Here is an 18759-nt window from a genome sequence, read left to right as displayed (position 1 = left end):
TGAAGGGCCGTTGCAGGATATGAAGAAAGGTAGATGGAGCAGAGAAGCGCAGCGGGCGGGGAGCTATAGGCATGGTGGATGTCAGACTGCATGATTGTGACTGCAGGTTGGCATGCCTGATGCCGCGGCCGATGAGAGCAGGTCGGATGATGAAGACGAGGATGAGGAGGCAGCGGACATGGAGGAATTCGAACAGAAAGGCTTACTGGATGAAGAAGACAACGTGAGTGTTTGCAGAAAGAAAATATTTTATCATCATAATAGTATACCCTTTAAAGAATGTCCCACTTATAAATTTTAATATTATTAACTGTTAGATTTTTAGAATTCTTTTCAAGTTCACAAAGATTAACTCAATCAGTTTTGTCAAGCTCATTCGCGAGTACTGCTTTGTGGTTTTCTCGCTTGCAGTGCCACGTACACAAAATGTCGATTAGTAAAGGGTTAACCTGCATACTTTTATTTGACAACAGGATTAAGCCTTTCCCAATTGAAATCTTTTTGAACAAGAGTGGTTGAAGGTTGGAGTCCCTGACCGTCGGATTGGTCGTAATGGTGGCGACATCTTTTTTGCTGGCATCCACATTCACCTTACATAACGCTATGCAATTTTTTCCTTTAGAGGTCTACATTCCCCCACTACCTAATGATTTGCCAAAGTTGGTACACCTAATTGAAAAGACTATTACTTCCATTACACTGGCCTTGTTAACCAAAGTGTGGGTTGAATTGGACTTTATGTTGGATGTGTGTCTTATATCTAAAGGTGCACATATAACATGATTTATGTAAAACTATGTTATTTTACCTTCAAACTTATGATTTGTTGTAAATAGTCTAAATCAAACTGTTATAACATACAAATAAAACTGTGACACTTTTTATGGACATCCTGTACTTTGTCTGATTTTATTTGAGGAGCTGAGAACAAAAAACAGTTAAAAGGTTATTTACGCAAAAATTGAGTTAAGGAAATGTTTAATAAGCAGAATACGTAACCGGTTGTGGACAAAAATCAAGTTGTATAATGAACTTGAAATGCTATCTGTAAAGGGATCATTTACCATACACCATTTCCTCACTTATAATGTTTTCAGATTACACAAATTTATTTAGTGTGATGTTAATCTTACTGTCCCTGTTTTGAATAGCATGTTTGTAAATTTCAGTTAGCACAAAATCTCGGCAGGCATAAAAAAAAATCAAGCACGACGCCACGAAGTCTGTTCAACTTCTGTAAACAACAGATGTGCCGTGGGATACAGTTAGCCATACAAGGGAGGGAGAGATGCGCGCACAGGTCTGTCTACGCTATCGACCGTTGTACAAACATCAGCTATGGCAAGTTAAGTTGCGGCTATGGAGTGTAAAAGACCAAATGTTTTTACGTCCGCGCGTATGCCTTCGTGCCGTACCGTTGTCTCCCGGCTTCAGACTGGGCCGTGGTAAACTCAGTCTAGCCAGTGGCAGGGAACAAACACAAAGCAACGTCTGCCCGTTCGTCTGCCGGTAACTGTACGTGCGCAAGCACCTGCAGTGGGAATTACAGTGGAATCATGGCTTCCAAGTGAAGCATAATGCATCGTGTTCAAGCGTTTTGTATGAAATAAGGACTCTTACCAAAGGTTTATATAAGTCTGATGCTGTTGGTTTTACTAGCGGGAATATATTTGACATTAGATACCAGAACAGAAATGAACAGATGATTCACATGGAAAAGGTTGTTAAATGAATGGTGCAATGAAAAAAAAATTCATGAGCCTGACAGGATTGATGTGAACCAAGCTGTGATACAAAAATATAAACACTTTAATTTTTGAAAAATGAAAATGTAAATATCCGGACAGTAATATCATTTTCATTGCCATTAAAGGATGGTTGGAAAGTTTGCGGTAAGGTAATTGACATGAGTTGAAGGTCACGCCCGGACAAGTCAAACAGCCAACTGATAACTATCTCCCGTTACACGGTGTTGAATTTGTCATACAAAGTATTCAATGGTAGGCTTATAAAGATAAATGGTGTGACATATTTATCATTGAGTGTTATTCAACGCATTTATATTACGTGAAGAATATTAGCCTACACATTTTGGAACACATTAAGTAAATTAGCCTTGCTATTTATGGAGACCAGTGATTCAGAATAAGCAATTTCGGATAACACTAACATTTTTAGGAACGCATTAGTTGTGCTAAGTGAGGGATTGATGTACTTGCAATATGTCATTTTCTGTTTGGACGAAAAGTAGGTTAGTGTTGTTTATAGCCTTATCCATGTAATTAATGATAGAATCGTTGGTGAGTGAGTTATGTGGGCAAGAGTGATCCAGACAGGAGTTTAGCATTTACAAATAATATGAGTGCCAAGTTTAGATGTACTTACATTATAATAATATAATGTTGATGGTGATCGTTCACGTAAACATAAGAATAATGTGAGCTCTGAAATGAAAGGGAAACAGGATGGTAAAATAACTCCCATGCAAGTGGGTATAAGGAACATAGCTTCACTCAAAAACAGTTTGTGACACTCTTCGACACATTAGTCCAGGAACAAGTACTAGTTGCTTATTATATCAACACAGAACTGAATCTCTCCCATGTGAAAGTTGTCAAAATGTGAACAAAGTTTAATTCCTACTCTCCTTCAACGAGGGTTATATTTTTTTTCAACCTCCGATCGGCTGTAATAAAAAAAACGGGAATGAATTAGGAAATTATTTTAATGTCAAAAGAAACGTACATCTTTACTCTATTTTTCCACATAATCACCGTGCAGATTGAGACATTTGTCGTACCGATGCACCAGCTTTCCAATACCCTCTGCATAAAATGATGCCTCCTGCCTATTCAGCCACGTTTTAACAGTGCCCTGCAGTGTGATTACAGTTTCATTTCTCCATGGCATGCCCATTAATCGATACCCTAATTGCTTGTACACGAATTGACACGTCTCCTAGTGTTTACCCCCTTCCACCAACCATGTGGAGCGGCCAACTCACACCTCAGTTGAAGCTTGGTTATGGGAATGTCAACATGGCTGCAACGATATACTGTACGGCGAAATGCGAGCTGCTTGTAGTCATCCGTTTCTTACAGGCAGAAGGGCACACTGCAGCAGAAATCCATCGCCGAATGAGTGTTGTGTGTTAAAACGTGGCTGAATAGGCAGGAGGCATCATATAATACAGAGGGTATTGGAAAGCTGGTGCATCGGTACGACAAATGTCTCAATCTGCACGGTGATTATGTGGAAAAATAGAGTAAAGATGTACGTTTCTTTTGACATTAAAATAATTTCCTAATTCATTCCCGTTTTTTTATTACAGCCGATCGGAGGTTGAAAAAAAAATAACCCTCGTACATTTCTGTTCTTCAGCAGAATTTTTAATATAGTATTCTGGCCTAGTAGATGCTTAATCAGCCCTTCTAAGGAAAATTACATCCTCAACAAAATGCCGGCAATGAAGACACCAGCTCCAATAAAAATTATTTACTAAGATCTGGAATTCAATGTCAAAAATAAACTTTCTTATAGTGACCATGGCTTTCGAAGTGGCCAAACTACGATAATCACTAATTTACTAACTTTTCTAAATTGTATTTATGCTAAAGTTATTTCACATGGTCAGGTGAATTCTTGTTATTTTGATCTGGCAAAAGCATTTGATATTGTCAACCAAAACTTATTACTTTGTAAACTATCCAACTTTTTTGGGTTAACTAATGTAGTGGTGCACCGATATGACTTTACAAATTACCGATTCAATTACCGATTATGAGAGCAATAATCGGCAGATACCGATTCAGTTACCGATTATATTGAACAAATTTTGATAAGTGTAATAATGCACACAAAAATTTTTATTCCCGTGTGAATTTAATAACTAGATTAGGTAAAACTGTGAATACAGTTAAAATAACAGTATAAAAATATATAAAATACACTATTAAGTTATTGTAAAGAGTAAATTAAATTAACTTCTATTTATGCTTGTTATTGTAAACAACTTGAAGAACTACAGTCTAATATAACTGTAATTTACAATGGGTAAGTTTTTGTTGAGGAAAACTAGCATTATTATCGACTATCGCATAAGGTTGCATATCTTCACAAATCATTTCAGCTATTAACTGTGTCAGTTCTAATGCTCTTGGGTAATTCACATTATACATATTTTCTTTTCCATGATGTGTTATTTTTGTTTGAGCCAATTTCATTACTTTTCTTGGAACCCCATCTGTATCACAATCATCTGTGGTTACATTAGCACACTTCTCCACTAATTTATCAGGATGCATTCGCTTTGTGTGGTTCCATAGGTTAATACTTAATAGTAGTGTATTCCTGCTGATTGGTCAATCCACTACAACCACCACGAGAAATTACCATTTTACAGTGTACACATGTTGCTGTATTTTGTTCACTTGGGTTTATAGAAAAATGTTTCCACTCTTCACTTTTTTTCTTCCTACTCGCCATCTCACTATAGTATTATATAAATAACACAAAACCAATTCTAGCCCATGTGATTTTATTTATGTGAATTTTATTATATGAATATATAAAATTATAAATACTTTTTCACTTTTCATGTCACACACAAATAACACAACTGATAATGTTGCCAAAGGTGCCCATAAGTTGGTAAAACGCAGTTATAAACTCTAGAAGGTATCGGGACTGCGATTATGAACCGCTAGTATGGCTTGAAAAGATAGATTGTCATAGAATCCACTGTAATTGCTTGTGGTATTTCGATTGCGTGCCATCTATTTTATGTCTCTGGCTGTAGGAAATGTACAAGGCCACTAAACAAGAGACATAACAAAAGATGCAACGTAAACAAACGTGTAGGAAAAAATGTATTTTTTATTGTTCAAGGCAATGAGAATTATTAAACTTAACAAAATATCTATAATCATGATCTGACAGAGTTAGATGAATTTTGTAATATAAACAAATATTACCATATTTCGTCCTAAAATGTCTAACAAAATATTACACTGTAAAAACCTACTTAATTACGCCGGGCTGAGTATAGTTAACACTTTGCACAAATGCGGTATGTATCGTATTATTAAAAATGTTTCACTTCATTCCAGATAATTATCGAATCGCAAAAAATGGTAACATTATATCCTTTTTAGTTAACACTTAAGATTAAATGAAACACGTAGATAATCGGCAAAGTAATCGTTAAGATAATCACCGATAATGATTAATCAGAAAGTACCCATAATCGCCGATTACGATTAATCGGTATCCGCATCGGTGCACCACTAATAATAATAATCTAGATTTACACTCTTGTCTTGACACCCGTCGTCTAGAAGAGATATTTTAGATGCTTTATTTGTAAAGAAATCATATAAACTAATCTAACCTTAATTATCTTCTTGAAAATACAGGAAAATACCTTCTTTTAAATGTCGATAATAACCTTTGTTATGTTCATCAAATAAATCAAAATATCTATATAGTTTATACGTTTATAGGATAGTCAAAAATTTTAATACTAAGTCTAACAGTTTAATTCCTTTAATAAATAACAATTATCTAGTTGTAATAGGTGGGGGCCTATTAGGGATTGAAGGGAGGCCAGAACCTGGCATGGGACAGGGATTCACGTGATTGGAACAGTTTGGTAATCAAGGTAAAAGGTTTCAGGTACACAGACATTTTATTCAAATTCGATATTAATTCAAAATTAATATAACGTCAACATTTCTGACAATGTTCAATACAAAAAGCATGAACAATTTCAATATTAATTCATAATTAATATTACGTTAATATGCAGATACAGTTACGTCAATGCAAAGTTAAATACAAAAAGCATGAACAACTTCAATATTAGTTCATAATTAATATTACGTTAATATGCAGATACAGTTACGTCAATGCAAAGTTAAATACAAAAAGCAAGAACAAATTCAATATTAATACACAATAAATATTACGTTAACATTACTGACAAAACGAGTTAGTTGACAATTATAATTTGCATGGGTAAGCCGGCTACACAGTGAACGATCGAATCAAGGATCGTCAAAAAGGGACATAATTTCCACGTATGAAGTTATATTACAAAAAAATTACATTTACAAAATTACTGCAAAGTGCAGGTACACGGAAGAAAGAAGTTTCATTATTCTTTAAAAAGCATTAACAAACAAATACGTGCGACGACGTCTCAGGGGGAGACAGGTAGAAACAGAAAAACGGAAGCGAAGGTTTAGTTAAATTTACATTTAAAGCAGAAATCCAAACAATTTTTGATGGTGGCGGCCGAAAAGGAATTTAGACAGAACAAATTTAAACAATAATGATTCTACATTAGGATGAGGGCCACCGCCTCACTGACGACTGGAACCAACTTACATTTCTCCCCTGAGGTCGCACACGCACGAAGACTAAGTCGAAGCTCTCGGACTACATGCTAGTGAAATTAACAACAGGTCAGCTACTGCTGACAACCAAGCCTCACAAAGGCTACCAATAGAAGAAGGCCCTCATCATGACTGCAGCGGATTTTATAAACTCGCGCCGTAGCGCGCGCATGTGCATATTGAAAGGGTGGGGTAACGAGTACAAATTGAACAAACACTAGGAGGGGGGGGAAAGGAGGGAGAAGGATGAGGGGAGCGAAGTGCCGGAGGCCCGCGATGACGCCCGCATTTCAAATCGCTACAACTCTCCTGCCCTTAAACCACGGTACCCGCCGCCCTTTTCCATCTTCTCCATCTTCATAATGTTACTGTAATGTAATGATAATGTTTATTTTCATGACGAACACAATTTCAACTGTCAGTCTAGGTCTAAACATACAAAGTTTACACGCCGTATATAATGGCCAAAGATTCTTGAAGGATTACATAGATCTAGTACAACGACCAAAGGGAGCATCTTCAGCGCTGAAGACTTTTCTTTATCTTGAGGGACGTCCCAGGAAAGTTCATTTTTTGTTACAATTTGTAGCAACGAGCTCTCAAGCTCGTATGTCGACAGACAGGCGCAATTCCGGACGTAACCGAAGCAGGCGTCCCCGCAACAGCTGACGCCGATGGCGCCTGGCAGGGTCGACTCTTCACCTCGCTCCCCTGTCGAGCGGGTTGCATGCTCACAGGGGACGAGGGCTTCCAGATGTCAATGCGTGCATCGTTCAGGCTCGCATGCGGCATGCATCACGGCTCCAGGCTGGCGGGACAAGTCTCACGCCAACACGCCGGCACACCAGCACGGCAGAGCAGCCAGCCGCTCGCTCACCGAGGAACAGCATCCATCAACCGCAGCGACTCAGGGCGCCTCGGGGCGAGCCAGGGAAGAGCCACACAGCATCATGCTGATGCGGAACTCCGAATGACGGAGTCGCATGGACACATCCACGGACTCAGACAGCGAAAGAGGCGGGCTGCCTCGTAGACGCAGCGAATAGCGGGCGGGCACCAGTGACCACGACGGAGCGGGCAGGCGGAGGAGCCTCAGGTCCGTAGCTGCGCCGATCCTCTTGAGGGCACGGCATCCGCGACGTGGAAGGAGGGGGGAAGAACGATAACTAAACCAAACTGAAAAAAAAGAACAAACCAGACGCGCACGCCAAAACAACAACAAACCCTTTATTTATGTATTAAACCTTTTTAATTGCCACACATGGGCCTTTCTAAATTTTTTAGATCCAGAAGTACTATGCATCAAGACAGTATTCTCACTAAGGAACCTGTCTATTATAAACGGTCCCACATAAGGTGGGATTAATTTAACATTAATCCTTTCAGCTGAATTAGGTAGCACAAAATTCTTTACAAGGACCAACTGTCCAACAGAAAAGCCATGGGGCTTCCGGGAAACGTTATATGAACTAGCCACGGCTTGACGAGCCTTCGTGAGATTGCAAGCCACACTATCCAGCACGGCCTCCAGTGACTCGTCATCCGAGGCAGCCTCCAGGGGCGGCAGTCCCCACAGGTTAAGGAGAGGGTGGGTCAGCTCCCTACCTAGAAACGGAATTGAAGGTGGGAACCGGGTAGCGGAATGCACAGCTGAATTAAGGCCTACATTAATGAAATCCAGATCACTATCCCATAGTGACTGATCATCCCTGTAGAAAGCTCTAAGAATTCCCTTAAGCACTTTATTTACGCGCTCAGATCCCTGGGGACAGTAAGGACTGCTGTAAATGGGCTTAATGGCACATTGAAAACACATGTCTTTGAAAAGTACAGAGCGGAAGTAACGTGTGTTATCACACGTGATCATGGCCGGAGCACCAAAACATATCCATACCTGATCTCGTAAGGCTTTAACAATACTGTTTTCTTTCATGTTCTTTAAGGGGATTAGCAACACAAATTTCGAAAAAATGTCCAGAATAACCAAAATACAATTGTTACCTTTTTTAGAACGTGTTAGGGGACCAAAAATGTCAATGTGAAGTATATGCCAGGGGGCAACAGGAGCATCAGCACAATACAAGCCGACTTTGGCACACTGCGGCGGTTTTGAGACTTGACAATCTCGACAAGTTTGCACGTGTTTTTGTACATCAGCTCGCAATTCAGGCCAAGCTAAATGTGCACTAATTCGACGGAACGTTTTGTCGATGCCCAAATGTGCACCCAATAAGGAATCGTGAAAATACTTTAGAACCATAGGGCGTAGGGATGCAGGAACAACAGCCTTCCTTTGTCCACCAGTTGTCCCGGTATAATAAACAACACCCTGTTCCTCAACATATGGCACGGCCTTACCGGCACTCAAATCCTTCTTGATTTGAACACACAAAGGATCCTCCTGTTGACACTGACGAATGCTAAGGAATGATTCCGGAAATATTTTGCAAACAGCTGCACAAATCGGCTGTGTTTCATCCGCGGACGAAACACGAGTCGTAAATTCATCGGGCGAAAACATTCACGAAAGCACATCTGCCACAACGTTGTCACTACCCTTAATATGATGCAGTTTGAATTTGAAGCGGGACAGTCTTAACACCCAGCGCCCTAGTTTACCGAGCTGATTCGGATGGTTAAACAGCCAACTGAGCGCTTGATTGTCCGTAAAAAGATCGAGATATGACGCAAATTTCTCGACGCCAAACAAACATTCTAAGGCTTCCTTTTCATAGGTACCCAGACGTCGTTCCCCGTCAGTAAGTGTTCTACTGGCATAGGCGATAGGGCGCAACCTATCGTTTTCAATATGCCCCAATACAGCACCTACCGCGATGCTTGATACATCTACCTGGAGGGCGAACCTGCGTTGAAAATCAGGTAGAACCAAGACAGGGGGAGAAGAGATTAAGGCCTTAAGACTGTCAAAGGCCTTCCGTTGAGTGTCGCCCCACTCAAAAACAACATTCTTTTTACGTAAATTATCAAGCGGACCACATACTGCGGCGTAATCGGGGATGAAACGAGAATAATATCCCGTCATGCCGAGAAATCTCTGAACTCCTCTGACATTCCTAGGAGGAGGAAAGTTTACGATGGGGGAAACTTCATCGGGATCCATTATGAGTTAGCCTTGCGAAATAATGTAACCTAAAAATTTTACGTAATCTTTTCCCAGATGAATTTTTTCGGGATTAACTGTCAAATTGGCGGCTCTGAGACGATCAAACACCTGACTCAAATGTTGCTTGTGTTGTTCCAGGTTATCACTGTAGACGATAATATCGTCAATGTAATTGAAGACTGATTTAAATTTTAAGTCGCTTAGAATGTGATCTAGCACTCGGCTCATAGCCTGGCTACCAAAAGACACACCCATAGGCACACGATTAAATTGAAATTGCCCCCACGGGGTAGAAAATGCAGTATATTTACGACAATCAGGATGCAACAAACATTGGTGGAAACTAGCATTTAAATCGATGACGGAAAATATTGCGGCTTTTCCTAAATGTTGAAGGGCGCTCTCTACGGTCGGCAACTCGTAGCTGTCCTCCTTAATTTTGTCATTCAGTTCCTTGTAATTGTGTACCAGCCGGAATTCCCCCGCTTCCTTTTTAGGGACTAAAAAGGAAGGCGAACAGAAATCGGAAACAGACGGAGCAATAACTCCTGCTTCTAGGAGTCTATCGATAATGTTTTTCAACTTTTGCAATTTGGGAGGAGAAATTTTGTCCTTTAGCCCTAACAGGAGTCGTGTCCTTTAAATAAAATTTATAGGGCATGACGTCACACCTGCCTATCCGGTTGTTAATTACGTCAGAATACCTGTTCATGACGTCAGCAATGACCGCGTCCCTACTAATGACGTCAGACTTGTCGGCACACGACATGACGATAGGAGCGGAGTCATGATGAATAAGTTTAATTTTACGTGTAGGATGAAAACCAAAAACCAGTTCCTGGTTAGCGACGTCTAACAAACATTGCGTCTTTCCCAGAAAATCTAAACCTAGAATAAGCGGGTGACATAACCCGGGAACAACATTAAAGTGCCAGTTCCAAGAGAAACCCGCGACCTTAATGTGCATTTCAACTTCTACGTCTGACGTAACAATTACGCCGTTGCCTACACAAATTTTCACGTCAGAGCCGGTACAAACACGGCTTAACAAATACGGATGTTTGATGCAACATGCATCGAACAATTCAGAACTAATCAAGGAACTGGTAGCATCGGAATCAATTAATAAGGCCGGAATATTATTTCCAAACAGACGTACGTGTACAAAATTATTGTACGAGTAATGAGCGGCTTTCCTCAAGCGACGACCGTGGCGACCACTTGCTCGCCCGGTCAGGGCCCGTTTCCCGGGACATTGATTTCTGTAATGCCCAGTGCGCTTACAACAAAAGCATTTTCGCTGCTCACGGCTAACAGCGGGCTGCGTGCACTCAGACACCGCGTGGCCGTAAGTACAGCAGTTGGCACACCTGGGACGGTTTGAGGACGGGCCGGGTGCATTAGCCGACTCATGACGTCTGCCGGCGGCAACACTCGCCCCGACAGAGGGATCACTTATACTAGCCGCGCACTCAACGGGCCGCGATGCGCACACCGCGCGAGCGGGTACGGTGTTGACGTGAGACGTAAACTGAACATTAGGAGAATTGAATTTAGAATTAGAATTAGAAACAGGAACAAAACTACCTGGAGAGGCCTTGGACTGAAAATCCTCATGGTATTTTTTGACAGCTAACAATCTATTTTCCACTTCTGCACTCCACTTACGGAGAGTACACCAATCCCTCACTTAGCACGACTAATTCGTTCCTAAAAATGTTCGTGTTAATCGAAATCGCGTATTCTGAAGCATTAGTCCCCATAAATATAAGGCTAAATTATTTAATGTGTTCCAAGATGTGTAGGGAAGTAATCTTTACATAATATAAATGCGTAGAATAATACTTGAAAATGCATATGTCATATCATTTATCTTTTTAAGCCTACCACCGAATACGTTAGATAAAGAAAACATGGCACAGTGTAACGGGAGATAAGTGGTAACATATTTACCGTCAGTCAGCAGGTTGGCTTGCCCGCCCAGGCGTGACCTTCAACACGCGCGCGCCTGTCTGCCTGCTGTTGCAAGCAGCTGGATCCTTTGTTATTACGTTTAAAACTTAACAACATTAAAACACTTTTATGAAATTAAGAACCGGTTTTATATAACTTTAAAACACACAGCCATATGTAAACATTTAATTTGTTATGCACACCTCTTATAAAAGCGGCTATGTAAACAAATCAGTTAACAGATAAACAGATTTAGATTTTCCCTAGAGCACAAACATAACATTAAAATACGGGTACACTCCCTATTTGACGCGGTTGTCGGGGGACATAACTTTTACCCGCGTTGTTGCATAACCGCGATGTTTCGATGTGACCAAGGTCAGAAGGCATAAAACACCGCCTGTGTTCTAATAGGTCGGCAAGCACGCACAGTATAGACGGCCCGCCTTTGTGCGGACTTTGCATCCGCAGTTTCCACTAAACACGGGTGAAAAATAAAAATAATAAATTTTAAAGATAAATATTAAATGTTGAATTGTTTTTATTTTTCCGCGTGCCGCGCACAGTTTGTCGCACGGCCTACGAGCGCGCCACACGCCGCCATACACACGTGCGGCACACAAGCTGCTGCTGCCAGTCTCGTGGTGTCAGCCACAGTATCTGCTTCGTCAGTGTCCGTAACAAAGTAAGTGCAGTGTGTGCGGTTACACACGATTCTGTGGTCAAAGTCTTCTAAAAAGAAAGGCCGTAGTGATACTTCAAACCGAATATGAATCGCAAAGTACCGAGTTTGATTGACAAAATAAAAATTCTAGATTTACTTACAGATAGCTTGTCTTTTGTAGAAGCAGGCCGCAGATACAGGAAAAAAACGATTCTAGCATTCGTACAATAAAAAATAAAGAATCGTCTATCGTGTCAAGTGGTTAAACTTTATTATCCATGCTTACAGTAAATTATAAATGGTCACATGTGGGAAACAAAAATTGCGCCAATTTAATTTTAGCGCAATCAGTGACGCCGTATTAAAAACCGTGTTAAACTTTGTCTTTACTTATTTCACCAAATGCTGTGTCGAGTTGCTGAGTGTGTGTGGCTCGGATCGGCAAGTGTTATATTCCCCAGCCTCTGTTTAAAGGTCGGGAGACCGCTACACATAAACATTTCCGGGACTTGTTTACTACCTCACGGCAAAAGTGGTACAGTATGGTTCACGTAAATATTGGACCACTGGGAATTCCTGGGCAAAGATTAAAAATACGCTAGCCGATTTACTTTACTATTTAATGTTAAAACATTATACCAAAGTAAAAAGATGAACTTGTATAATACAATGAATTACCCAATAATATTACGTCTGTAGGTTTAAGTTGTAACAAAACATTTATATACAGATGTCCAGTAAAGTACCAATTAAGATTCTGGAGTGGAATTTTAAACACCGGACTACCTGATTTTGCCTTGTACGCAGCGACGCTGCTCAGTCAAGTGACTCATGCTCTGCCTGTGTGCTGCGTGAACACATTCCCTCCCCCACTCCCCCTGGTGTTTCTGCCCGCTCTAATCTCTACCTCTCTCCATGTTCTCGGCTCGTCTCTCCCTACCCAGCGCTTGCCGACAACCAAGTCGATCCAACATCAATCCCCAGCCGAGTCACGCTGGATAATGTCGCTGGATGGTGGGCTTTATCAGGTCCCCTGTCCGATGCTTCATTTGTGAGATAAAGCGACGTTAAGAACTAGTGTTTCAGAAAATATCACTGGGCTGGATTGGACCATAATTTGAAAACCCTACAAGATAGAGGAATAATGTACGGAGATATCTTGTTTAGAATTTTACTGCGGACATTTTCTACGCCTAGGCTTTTTTCTGCCCGATGCTTAGTTTGTTAGTTACAACGCAAAATTATCCTAATCGGCTGTCAACCATTTATTCCATTATTATTATTCATTTCTGACTGGGGGACATGGTTTGACCCGCGATATACCCGATTCTGCGATCAATCGGGGCGCGATATACCGGGAGTTTACTGTATGTACAATATGTACATATACAAAACATAAAAGTTAGTTAAATATTTTCTGGGGTGAAATTAACACTATCATCTTGCTTTTTTTTAAAAAAACTTGTCCAATTTCATCTGCTTTGGTTTCTGTACGGTACGGCCTGTTCTGCAGCCGGGCATCAACGGTACGGCCTGGTCTCCGGCCGGGCATCAACAGTACGGCCCGGTGTTTGTTTATCTGCGTGCGCATCTCTTTCCCCTCGCATTTCAAACCACTCTTCCCCCCTCGAATTCCATACCTGACGTCGCGTCGTTTCCGAGATTTTTTTTAGCCTGTGGCGATTTCGTGCTAACTGAAATTTACAGACGTGCTATTCGAGACTAGGGCAGTAAAATTTACATCGTGCTAACTGAATTCGCATTAATTGAAGACGTGCTATGCGAGGGATTGGTGTATTCAGATTGGAGGGAGGGCTAAGCATGGCGCTATGCTGTAACACTAGTGGAGACACGTTGCTAACAATAGTTTGCGTTAATTCCGCCTCAGCGAGGTTCAACTCCAGTACCTCAGCATAGGCCGCAACAGAATTAATGAATTGCAACAGGGGCTCCTCAGGCCTTTGAAACCTGAATACAAGTTCACGTTTACACGTTTCTAGCACACGAGGCGGACAGGCAAACTGTAGCACAGACGTCTTGAACTGTGCGAAGGTCTGATTCTGATTCATGACGTCAGTGAGCAGTGGCAAAAATGCCGGCCCACACAGGCTCAGGAGAGCTTTCAAAAACTCCGCCTCACTGACTAACTTTAAACCAGCTAAACGTGCCGCGGCACTCAGAAAATCAAGAACCGCACGCGGTTCACAACTATCAACACGTGGGAGAAGTTTCAAATTAGAAAAAAAAATCTTTTCATTAAATCTGGAATTATTCTGAACTGGATTAGCGGGGGTGGGGACTTGCCGAGACGGTACCTCGTCTGACGACTCCCAGGCGCCGCGCACGTGCCTGACCAGCAACCCACGAAGGGTCGCCACATTTGCGTCCTCCTCGAAAGGAACGGCTTGCTCCGTCAAAACCTGGATGAGGTCGTCTCTCCGCAAACGGTAAATCCACCCGGTTGCCGGAGTCCCCATGGTTCATGAAAAAAAGAACAGAAACACATAAGTACACACAGTCCTGCAGCAGAGTTGCGCAGTTGTAATAGGTGGGGGCCTATTAGGGATTGAAGGGAGGCCAGAACCTGGCATGGGACAGGGATTCACGTGATTGGAACAGTTTGGTAATCAAGGTAAAAGGTTTCAGGTACACAGACATTTTATTCAAATTCAATATTAATTCAAAATTAATATAACGTCAACATTTCTGACAATGTTCAATACAAAAATACAAAAAGCATGAACAACTTCAATATTAGTTCATAATTAATATTACGTTAATATGCAGATACAGTTACGTCAATGCAAAGTTAAATACAAAAAGCAAGAACAAATTCAATATTAATACACAATAAATATTACGTTAACATTACTGACAAAACGAGTTAGTTGACAATTATAATTTGCATGGGTAAGCCGGCTACACAGTGAACGATCGAATCAAGGATCGTCAAAAAGGGACATAATTTCCACGTATGAAGTTATATTACAAAAAAATTACATTTACAAAATTACTGCAAAGTGCAGGTAAACGGAAGAAAGAAGTTTCATTATTCTTTAAAAAGCATTAACAAACAAATACGTGCGACGACGTCTCAGGGGGAGACAGTTACAAACAGAAAAACGCAAGTTAAGTTAAATTTAAATTTAAAGCAGAAATCCAAACAATTTTTGATGGTGGCGGCCGAAAAGGAATTTAGACAGAACAAATTCAAACATAATGATTCTACATTAGGGTGAGGGCCACCGCCTCACTGACGACTGGAACCAACTTACATTTCTCCCCTGAGGTCGCACACGCACGAAGACTAAGTCGAAGCTCTCGGACTACATGCTAGTGAAATTAACAACTGGTCAGCTACTGCTGACAACCAAGCCTCACAAAGGCTACCAGTAGAAGAAGGCCCTCATCATGTCTGCAGCAGATTTTATAAACTCGCGCCGCAGCGCGCGCATGCGCATATTGAAAGGGTGGGGGAAACGAGTACAAATTGAACAAACACTAGGAGGGGGGGAAAGGAGGGAGAAGGATGAGGGGAGCGGAGTGCCGGAGGCCCGCGATGACGCGCGCATTTCAAATCGCTACATAGTAAGTAAATAATAGATTAAATTATTTCTCTATACTAGTTACTTTGATTTATTAACTGGTCTATTTTGTCCTTTTTTTTTATATAGTTTTAGTTTTGGCTTGTTTTTTGTACTGTGTTCTGGTGTTTTGGTATCTGTCCATTTTTAGTTTTTGTTTTAAGTAACTTCATTTGTATGGTTTTTGTGTGTTTAGTCATTGATTTGATGTTGTGCTTATCAATTAAGCCTAATCATTTGCTCTTTGTAGGCATGGTAAAATCAAATAAAGTAAATAAATAAATAATAAAAAAGTCACTTGTTTTGTTTGATTTGCATGATAATTCGCCAGCTACGCACAAAGGATTTTTAACTAAACCACTAGGTATTTCACACAACTGACACGAGACCTTGCATTCGAAAAGAAAAGTGAAAGCTGGGATAGCACCCATAAATGAAAATGGAAAGAGTGTCTCGAAAAATTGAGTTAGCATAAAAGATATTGATCATGTTAGTGAACATATTCGTCCCTTTCCAAGGTACAAACAGTCATTACAGTAGGCAGTATATAACCCCTATAAAAAGTAGGTACCTTTCTCCAGGTCTAACTTTGAATAAGTTATACAAAGTCTATTGTGAATGGTGTAGTGACTTCAGATAAGTGGCTTATTCGTGTTTGGGGAGGGAGGGGGGGGGGTTTGTCTCTCTCTCTCTCCCCCCCCCCTCCTTTCCCCTCCTCTCTCAAGCCGAACCATGCAGAAGCAATGTAATGCCAGGGTGGCCAGCCAACCGGGAAATACGGGAAATAGCCAGGATTTCTTAAAAAAACCAGGAATACCTGGAATCAACCAGGAATTTTTATTAGAACCGGGAATTTTTTTTATGAAGTAACGATCACAATAACATACGGCTGTTAAATGAGCACGTTCACCACCCGTCGAAGCACGACAGTGTGCTCGTGTGCTATATTTTGTGAAAGTTAATTTGTTCATATTGCATTTAAAAACTTTTGTAGTACATAAGAAACCGTTAACAATTCAGACTTCCATACTTATTATGTTTCTGTATTCAAAAGCAACAGCATTTTGGCTGAAAATGTTGTTGTAGGATGGTAGTAATTTCTCGCACGGCATGTTGGTAGCACTAGTTTTGTATGTATATTTGTTTTTACTTTGCGCTCATGTTGTTGCGTCACGGTATCACGGATACTTTTCTCGAGTTTTTTTTTAAAGTTTAGTTGTGCGGGACGTTGTTTTGAATTTTTTAATCTAACATGTAATTGGCGCAGACTATCAAAATGTCAACGAGTTCGGTCACCACATACAATGACAAATGTACGGAAGAGTTTGAATGGGTGGAGAAAGATCCAAAGTGTGGGACGAATGCTATTTGCAATTTCTGTAATGTTAAAATCTATATCGGTAGCATGGATGGGAAGAACAGCATTAGCCAGCCACGCAAGAGGGGCAAAACACGTGCGTTGGGTGTCAAGTAATTTTTGTGACGTGAGATTATAAATTTTTTGTTGGTGGTAGGTTTTGTTTTAAGCAAGTTCATTGATTTAATTTTTAAGCCTATAGTTAAGTTGTCTATTGTTTAACGGCAATAAAACATCATATTGTGTGTGCTTTGTGTAACAAAAATGCAAATTGTATGCAAATATTGATAAAAACCACCCTTGAAAAAACCTGGAAAAAACCAGGAATTTTATTATCCCAGAAGAGTGGCCACCCTGAATGCTGTCTATTCATGCAAACACAAAATACATTTGTCAAAGGATATACTGTAAATAAGTTTGTTTCAATGATGTAAAATGTGAGGCATGTATTAACATGAAGTTGGCAACTGTATTGTCGGAGATAGTCCCGCGCGCAAGCAGCAGGGCCGTGGTAATGCGAGGGTTACTGCAGCGTGGTGAGTGGTGACAGTGGAGACTCTGCTAGAATACTGCACTCAGCAGATGCCTTGCAGTGCAGTCAACACCAGTTCGTGCGAGATATCAGATACAGTTTAGTCAAGGAAGCAATGTTAAAAAAAAGTAGAAAACTTTTTTGTGCATTTTATTAGACAGTAAGGTTATTTTCCAAATGAAAAATATGTGATTTAAATGTAATGAGTTATAATATCATAGTTTTACACTTTTTTTGACTTAAAACGCTTTCTTAAATGGTTGAGATTTTGCTATTTTAGCAGCAAAATTTTATTATGTCCATAAAAAAACCACAGTAAATGTTTCCAGTTTCATTTATGTTAATTTTTTTAAGTTTGCTTTAAATTAGCGATGGGTTCAATTCCAATTTTTTCGAATCTAATCTCAAATTTGAATCCGAAAGAGTGTCTTAAATACAACCCTCGAATCCGAATCTAGGTTTCAAGGGTCAAAAATAAAAATATATATACTATATTTACAAAAAAAAAAAAATATTAACTATAGTGTTAATACCTTCCAACCTTTATATGCTTTTTCACAAACTAAGTTTCCAAAATCAATAAATATTGTAATTTTATTTATCTAATTAGTACATTTTAAAACTATCTTCGGGAATGGTAACAAAATAGCTATGAAGAAACAATTGACCTGGTATTCAAAGGTTATCAATGTTGAAATTTTTAATTGACTTTATTTACTCTGATATTTTTCTCCAAATATGTTTCTCTTTGAGGATTTGATTGGCCCCTCTATATTTTAAATCAGATCCAATAAACCTTTCTAAAATAGTTGTGGTAACCTGTTTATAATCTTGTACTGGCTACTGTCACAATAATAGAAAACATAAAATTAATATTTATACTTATCAGCATTAGCTCAATTACAACTGCTAAGACTGATCACAAAGAATTATGGCCTGTACAAGTTGATGCACACTGCTAAAAACAAAAAAGGGAAAATACACTGTAATTGCTCCCAATGAGTACAGAGCAAAACCAAACCTAACCAAATAAAACTAAACTTATCCCAAAGGTGGTAAAAACGATAATGTTACATAATTTTAGTTGCTAGTTGTCGAGCAAAACATTTGAGCAGTTTTTTTTTTAGTTCAGAGTGCAAAAAACTGCGAA

At 40.0% G+C, this 18759-nt stretch overlaps 1 protein-coding gene across 1 annotated transcript in view; it reads left to right on the top strand.

The window, feature by feature from the left end:
- Positions 1-18759, top strand: part of LOC134535712 (ubiquitin-like-conjugating enzyme ATG3) — a 59003-nt gene that overhangs the window by 18347 nt on the left and 21897 nt on the right. Inside the window, exon 4 of the mRNA XM_063374916.1 lies at positions 107-223. Within this exon, the coding sequence (XP_063230986.1) occupies positions 107-223 (117 nt within the window). The remainder of the gene's footprint in view (positions 1-106; positions 224-18759) is intronic.

Source organism: Bacillus rossius, chromosome 10 (assembly GCF_032445375.1).
Source record: "Bacillus rossius redtenbacheri isolate Brsri chromosome 10, Brsri_v3, whole genome shotgun sequence".
In the NCBI taxonomy this organism is placed as follows: Eukaryota; Metazoa; Arthropoda; class Insecta; order Phasmatodea; family Bacillidae; genus Bacillus; species Bacillus rossius.
The sequence above is the reverse complement of the archived record's forward strand: the minus strand, read 5'-3'. Positions and strand labels throughout refer to the sequence as shown.